At 50.6% G+C, this 7619-nt stretch overlaps 1 protein-coding gene across 1 annotated transcript in view; it reads left to right on the forward strand.

Moving 5' to 3' along the window:
- The first annotated feature begins 3054 nt into the window (after positions 1-3054).
- The window catches only part of PFKFB3 (6-phosphofructo-2-kinase/fructose-2,6-biphosphatase 3), an 11280-nt gene continuing 6715 nt past the window's right edge, over positions 3055-7619 (forward strand). The window contains exons 1-6 of the mRNA XM_010134689.1: positions 3055-3174; positions 3493-3589; positions 4530-4596; positions 4749-4823; positions 5114-5170; positions 6960-7084. Of these exons, the coding sequence (XP_010132991.1) occupies positions 3090-3174; positions 3493-3589; positions 4530-4596; positions 4749-4823; positions 5114-5170; positions 6960-7084 (506 nt within the window). The 5' untranslated portion in view covers positions 3055-3089. The remainder of the gene's footprint in view (positions 3175-3492; positions 3590-4529; positions 4597-4748; positions 4824-5113; positions 5171-6959; positions 7085-7619) is intronic.

Genomic DNA, 7619 nt, shown 5'->3' on the forward strand with positions numbered 1-7619 from the left:
GCCGCTGCCTTTCTCCCACCGCTCCGGCTCGGCGTGTGGAAATCCGCCGGCGCTGTGCGTGAAAAGCCGCAGCCCGGTGCGATGCGCGGCGCAGAACCGCCTGCTCGCTGCCTCCGCGAAGGTGTTGGGGAATCGCAGCGGGAAGAAGCTGGAGGGGGATGTAAGAGTTATTCGTGGCGTGGGCTTGCAGGAGGCACAGGGGAGCGCTCCTTCCGAGGAGGCAGTAAAAAGGGCTGAAATGGGGAGCTGGCTGTTTTATCTCACCTTTTATAGAAGCAGATTTCCTTCCCCTTTTATTTTTTCACTCCTTCCACCCGCTCCAGTGAAGCACAGAGTGCACCAACACCAGCTTTTCTAGCAGATGGAAGTGACAAGCTCCTTCTCAATATCCCATTGAGCCTTTCAAAAGTCACCCCTGACCTTGACTTACCTGGAAAGATACGGAGTGATGAATATGCACCGAAATCCCCGATAGTTTCCTAGCCTGCTGAAAACCCATGAATTGGGGCTTTGTGAAGCACCGGGAGACAGACGCTGGTGTCTGTTACATCCCCGATATAAAGTTTCCCAGAGGCTTTTGTGATTTAGCTGGACTTGGCTCAGGTTCCTGATAAAAAGGTGCATGTGGGGTTTGGGAAGTGCTTCCCAGGTCTGTAAAAAGACGCTTTTTCATGGTTTGGGGACAACTTGGATTTTCCCTTTGGCAGCAAATGGAATTTGGGGGGATTGCTCAGCTACAGGTGTTTAACTCCGGCAGTATGTGCGCCCACGCAGCACCAGCTCAGAAATGGTGTCAGCTGTCTGCAGCCAGGGGGACACAAACTGTACCTGGCGTTGTCCCCTGTCCCCTCAGAGTGCTGTTACTTTAATGGCCCCAAATCCTGGCTCTGCTCCCTGAGATCCTTTGTCTGCTGGCAGGTAGGAGAGCGGGAACTTCTTCATTCAGGATTTACTCCTTCTCCTCTCCCTTGATTTAATACGTGGTTGGGTTTTGTGCAACAAGAAGACTTGCACCCATAGGTTAGTTGAGTATGTGAGACTGCTAGAAAGGAAAAAACCCCTATTTTTTTGTGGTACCCTGGCAGAAGAAAGCGGCGCTTGCTGCTGAAATCAGTGGGAGCTGGCCCGGGCTTTTGAAATGCAGCACTGGGAATGAAGGTCACACAAAGGGAGGGAGTGAGGGCAGCCCCAGTCTTAGGAATGTGGAATATTTAGGAGAAAAAAAAATACCAACCTCTTCTGGATAGTTTTCTCCTCTCTTGCAGCAGGTGGTGGATGGCTGCTCTCTGTCCTTCTGGGTACCAGCACCACAACTCTTCCTGGTGGCCTAAATTTGGCTTCTGTAGTTGTTGGATTTTTTTTTTTTACTAGTAGGGGAAGGAAATCTCGTGTGCTTTGGCTGCTCTCTGGCTACCTCTCAGTTTGTTTGCTTTTCGCTGAGAAGAATCCATCCCGTCTTCATCTCTGTGGAGCCCCTTGCATCCCTTGTCTGATCCCACCTGCAGGCAGCTGGTCGGGCAGGCGGAGCTCTCCGCCCAGACCAGTCATTAAGCTGCTGCATTTTTACAGCTCTGCCACCAGCCACTCACTCCCTGCATTCCTTTCCCGTGAGGTCTCTGGCCTCCTTGGGTGGATTGAAGGGTGGGTGAGAAATCCCCCGGAGGGTCTCGCTTCTTGGGGCTCTTGGTGTGTCGGGCATGAAAGGCGGGCTGGCTAATCCAAATTCCATTAGGCATCGTGAAGATCTTCCTTTCCCGTATTAAAACCGCTTGGCTTTGTGCCTTGGCCTTTCATGTGTGCAGCACCATGTGAGAAGCAATTCTGCAGGGCAAACCCCGGAGAGGAGCAGGGCTGAGACACGGGAGAGGGATGATGCCGCGGGGGAGGGATGCTGCCATGTTACGTGATCGCTGGGGCTTGTGGTCCAGATAGTCCAGACGCATCCTGTGGTGCTGCGTCTGGGCTGTGAAAAACAAAAAAAAATTCCCAAGCTACATTCCCAGTCCTGCAGCCTTGGCAATTTCCTTCAAACTGAACCAGAAATTTACTTTCCGAAGGATTTACGGGGGGAGAAGCGATTCACCTGGGCAGCCTGGCAGGTGATTTGTCTGCACTTTGGAGAAGAGTTTCTCTTCACTTGTTGGGTCATCACTAAGTGAGGCCTCTGGATTTATTTCCAGCTGTTTTGACATCGACTCTGTTTATAACAAAACCAGGTTAAAACGGGTTTATGAGGAGTAAGTCATTCTTATACGTGCTTTTAAATGCTCGTGCTTCTGCAGTCCTGGTGTCCTGCTTGTCTTCAGAAAAAAGACAGTTAGATGGTTGCATTTGCACTTGTATCAGCTGAAGAGCCAGCAGAAGTTTTTTGAAGGTTTTTGGAAGTTTTTGTGGGTGAAGATGTCGCTGCAGACCTGGTATTGCAGCACAGCAGCCATGTCTGAAGGGTGCTGCTGCGCGGACAGGGCCAAAGCCTCTCGCTGTTCTCCAGCTCTTCACAGAACTGGCCAAACTTTGGGAATAGGAGGTTGTGTTTGCCTTGTTTTTAACTTTTGCTAATGGGGAAACTGAGGCACAGAGGTGCTGCAGAGAGCCTGGGGCAGCTGCTGGTTCCTTGCCCACTTTGCAGTCATCGGGGTGTTCTCCTTGCCGTGGCTGTCAGGCTGTGACTCCTGTAGCCCCAGCTTGGCTGGCACTAAGGTCGATTTGGGTCAGCATGGCTTAGCTGGAGCAGTTGTGTCTCACTGGTGGGCAGCCATGGATCTGTCCACCATGCCCCCTGCACTGACGTGCTCATTCAGCAGATCCCATGGCAAAACCGAGTCAGTGGATTCTCCTGCTCGAGGGTCTGGTTGTCCAGGCTCATGAGAGGGGTGCACAGGAGATATTACAGAGATGATGGTGCATGAGGAGCAGAGGCTTTGGGTTTCTTCTAGCAGCTGAAGGACTTGTGGGCAGGCTGGGTCAAGAGCAACCTTGCGGGCTTGATACAAGGTGATCTGGAGGATTAACGGTTGTTCATGTTGTTCTTTCTCCTCATTCTCGTAGCTTGTGGGCCACAGCTTGCCAACTCCCCCACTGTGATAGTGATGGTTGGCCTCCCAGCCCGCGGGAAGACCTACATCTCCAAGAAGCTGACTCGCTACCTCAACTGGATCGGTGTCCCAACAAAAGGTGAGGCTTCCACTGACTGCCTGGGGGAAGCAGGAGTCTGGTCCTTGGGAGCTGCTCTAGCAGCTCAGTGCCTTGTGGAGTGAGGTAGTGGGGGGATATTTCCAAGATCTCATGGGCCAAATATCCACGTCCTCTCCTCGCTTTCGCTGCAGCCCAGGTTGTTCTTCTTTAAGGACAAAGGGATGTCCTTGAGCCTTTTGCTCTGAGGGTTTCACTTCTTGGCCCATTGCCAGAAGGCTTTATCTGCAGAAGCCACACAGCTGAGTTGAGCTCTGATGTCTGCGCCTGGTTTTGATGGTCTTTGCCTTTCTCACACAGTTTTCAATGTGGGAGAGTATCGCCGTGAGGCGGTGAAGCATTACAGCTCCTATGACTTCTTCCGCCCCGACAACGAGGAGGCCATGAAAGTCAGGAGGTAAGTGTGGGCACTGCATTCATGCTTGCACTCGGGTCCTAAATGGGTGGTGAAGCCCATGGCTTGGCAGCATGGCTACCCAGCTTGTTCGGGGGGGCTCTAGCTTGAATCTTCCCCGCCTGTCCAAGGAGGGTCTGACTTGGGTATCAAGAGCTGGTAATTGAAGCTGTAAGGGCTTGGTAGCTTCAGGGTCACCGAGGCATCCTCCATCAGTGGTACCCTAAATTCACAGAATTATAGAATCATAAAATCATCTGGTTGGAAGAGACCTTTAAGATCATCGAGTCCAACCATTCACCCTGCACTGCCAGGGTCCCTGAACCATGTCTCTCAGCACCAAATCCACACGGCTTTTGGATGGGGACTCCACCACCTCCCTGGGCAGCTTGTTCCAAGGCTTCACAACCCTCTCTATTAAAAAAAAAAAAAAAATTCATAAAATTTCCTAAAAAAATTTCCTAAACTTTCCTAAAAATAGCCTAAATTTCCCTGGACGAAACTTGAGGCCATTCCCTCTCGTCCTGTTGTTCTTAACATGGGAGAAGAGACCGACCGCCACCTCCCCACAACTTCCTTTCAGGTAGCTGTAGAGAGTGATAAAGTCCCTCCTGAGCCTCCCCTTCTCCAGACTAAACATTGCCAGTTCCCTCAGCCGCTCCTCTTCAGGCTCAGCGATATAGAGTATGAGGTCTGCCAGGAGGTTTGGCCCTTGCTTCTTCATCCATCATTGCCTCTGCTGTGAAGACCAGCCCATGGCTTGGCATGCTTGGCTCTTATATTTTTAGCAGACTGAGAGTGTCTTCCCTAAATGCCCCTGGGAGAGGGGGGAAGTGGTGGTGAGGAGAAGCCTCAAAGCCTGCTGACTTTTGTGGAGGTCTGCACTGGCTGCTGCAAGCACCTCTGAGGACATCTGGACCACGTGTCTCTTGTCTTTTTGCAGGCAATGTGCCCTGGCTGCCTTGAGGGATGTCAAGCTGTACCTGACAGAGGAGGCTGGCCAGATTGCGGTAAGCTCGGAGACGTTCTCACAGAGTTTGGCAGCAGTCCTGGTCCCAAAGTGTTGTGCGCGGTGTAGTTCACTCTGCAGTCCCTTCTCTGAGGAGGAGCTCAGTGGGGACACCTGCACTCCTGGTGCTAATCAAAATCTTTGCTTTTAAAGGTTTTTGATGCCACCAATACCACACGGGAGAGGAGAGGGATGATCCTCAACTTTGCCAAAGAAAACGGGTTCAAGGTCGGTACCGTCGGGCTGCTGCCTGTGTTGCACTGTTGGTTGGCATATCTTCACTAACGTGTTGTCCTCACAATGCTGCTGCGTAGGGGAGAGCTCACTGCTGGGTGTGATTAAGAACGTGAAACTCTTCCCTCATAGTCAGTACCAAGCCCTGCAGAAGGGAAGGATGGGAGTGGGCAGAAGGAGAGCTCTCTGGTCAGGCAGGGGGGCGGTTGGCTTTGAGCAAGGAGCTGGTTGAATGTTACAAACCTTATTGCTGGCCTTCAGCTGAGCTTTGCTTCGCTTCGCAGGTGTTCTTCATTGAATCTGTCTGCAACGATCCCACAGTAGTTGCCACCAATATTATGGTAAGCGTGGAAGTGTCTTGCTTTTGTTTTCCCTTGTCAAGGATTTCCCACCCACGCCCAGCTGGTTTCTTATCTGAACACCTTGCCAGCGTTGGTTGAGGATTAGGAGGTTTTTAGCTTTTTATGATCTGTTTGTCCTGGGATGAGAAGGAGCTTTTGTCTTTCAGGACCCAGGGCCAGCTGGAAGTAATGAAAATAAAAGTCGTTGTAGCCTTTCCTCAGTTCCCTTCCATGGTCTCTGCCTTTCTGTTGACATCTAACTTGATAACAAGAAGAGAGATGTATTCAGGATGCTTTGGTGAACCTCCCCCTCACTCCCCAAGCAGAGTCTCACTTTTTGGAAGTGATGGATGTGGTTAGGGCTTTAAATCCCATCAGAGAACACTCAGACTTGGTGTCTTCAGCCACATGCAGCCTCTCTATTGGGGTCTGTTTTTAGTAGAAGAGCAGCTGAGCTTAGAGGTTTCTTGCCACTGGTTGAAGTCTTGGCTGGGAGAGCAGCATAAAATATTGTTCCTGGCTCCTTTGGAAGCTGCTGGATCTTTGAATTCCCACCAGCAGAAGAACTCCTTTGCCCCTTAGGCAGGTAGATATTAATTGGTCTACCTAGGTATGATTAACTTGGATGGAAGTGTCCTTTCCTTCACTGGGCTCTGCTCCAGCCTTACCCCCAGTTGTACATCCGAACTTTGCGAGCCGTTTTTATGGTGTCTGGGAACGCATCCCAGGATACTCAAAGCCTGTGAGAAGGGTTTTGTTCTGTCCCTGGGTTGGGCTCCACAAAGTGGACTGGAGTCGGTGGCTTTTACTCCTGCAGGAAGCTGATGTCCCATGGCCAGTGACCAGCTCTGTGGGAGGTTGCACACAGCCCTTTCCATGATGCTAATAAAACACTCAGTTGCTCCATTTTTTTTTTTTTCCTCCAACACCCTGAAGCTGGATTTTTTTGGAGGATTTAATCCCTTTCTTTGGAAAGGAATGCTTGAAGAGGGACAAAATTAACTACTAGCTGAGCAAAGGTTTTTGCTCCACAGGACGCTGCAGATTAATGGTGCCCTTAGAGCTGGCATGAGCGTGGAAAATCTGCTGCGGGCCTGGGGTGCTGCCACACGTGTCACTTGGTTGTGTTATCCTGTTGGTTTCAGGATTGCTGGTGAAGTTACTAATGCGCAATGCTGCTGCTCAAACCCAAATCTTCCGCAAAAATAGCTTGTTAGAGTAGTTCAGGCAGAACTTAGTCCAGGAGGGCTCTGGATATTCACTTTGCCCATTTCTAGCATCTTTCAGCCCAGTAGCTTGTAGCAAATAATGCACAGAAAGGGGTTGAATGTTGTTACTCTGCTCCTTCAGGTGGTGGACAGCAAGGTTGACCTCTGCCTCTTGAGAGCTTTATTCACTCAGAAGGCCAGGACAAGCATCTTGCCTAAGCTTTTGAGCTTTCCATCCTCACCTTGAATTGTTTAAACCTGATGCTTTTCTTTAGCCATAAAAAAAGCTCAGTTTTCCCCGTGTTGGGTAGTGAGGTGCAGCCCCAGCTCTTGGGAGAACACGAGCGAACTGATGCATCTGCACTGGTCATGCAATGGTTTATACCAGATTTTCTTGCCTTGTGCTTAGTTTTGACTCTAGTTTGCTTCTTTTCTATTTTCTCATGAGTGATGGCTGTGAAGTGGCTCAGCCAATAGTAGGTTCTTAGTGGGACTCTGAAGTTTGAGATGAGGGTGGTCTGGCCTGGAAAGCTTCCTAACCTCTCCTCTCTCCTTGCGGTGTGTTTTTTCTCCTGTCACAGGAAGTAAAATTGTCCAGCCCTGATTACCGGGACTGTAATTCGACCGATGCCATGGAGGACTTCATGAAGAGGATCAATTGTTACCAGGCCAGCTACCAGCCGCTTGACCCTGATGACTATGACCGGTAAGAGACGTCGCTGACTTCTGAACTGGCTTGAATGCCTTTCTTCTCCCAGGAGAGGAGTGATGGAGCTGTATTTCACCTTGTCTTCAAATACCTGACCGTGCTGGAATAATGTATGGCCAAGCCTCAGTGTGAACTCAGCGTCTTCCTTGAAAATGCTGGTTTTCCCCAGGCCTGTGACAGGGAGCTGGGCACTGAGACCTTCCCAGGCTCTTCTGGACTCACATGTTAATTCTGCAGGTCTAAATACAAAGGTTTTGGAAAAGCAGTTCGGTTTGAGTGTTTCCGAGATGATTTTGTCACTTCAGGGACTGCCTGAACAGGCGGAAACCACAAGGTTGAGCAAGCCCTGTGGTTTCCACCTAGTTGTGTGCCCTGGGAAGACCTTTGCTGTCCTGTACAACTGTGCAAGCACCTCCCAGCCTTTCCACTGCTCACAAATACGTCTGTGTGCCCCGTGCTGATTATCCCAGTCCTGCTGAGCCCTGTCCTGGGGAGGAACGTGCTCCCTGCTCGTCTTGTTTAATCCTCTTTC

The sequence above is a fragment of the Buceros rhinoceros genome, unplaced genomic scaffold, assembly GCF_000710305.1.
Source record: "Buceros rhinoceros silvestris isolate BGI_N320 unplaced genomic scaffold, ASM71030v1 scaffold32380, whole genome shotgun sequence".
Classification (NCBI taxonomy): domain Eukaryota; kingdom Metazoa; phylum Chordata; class Aves; order Bucerotiformes; family Bucerotidae; genus Buceros; species Buceros rhinoceros.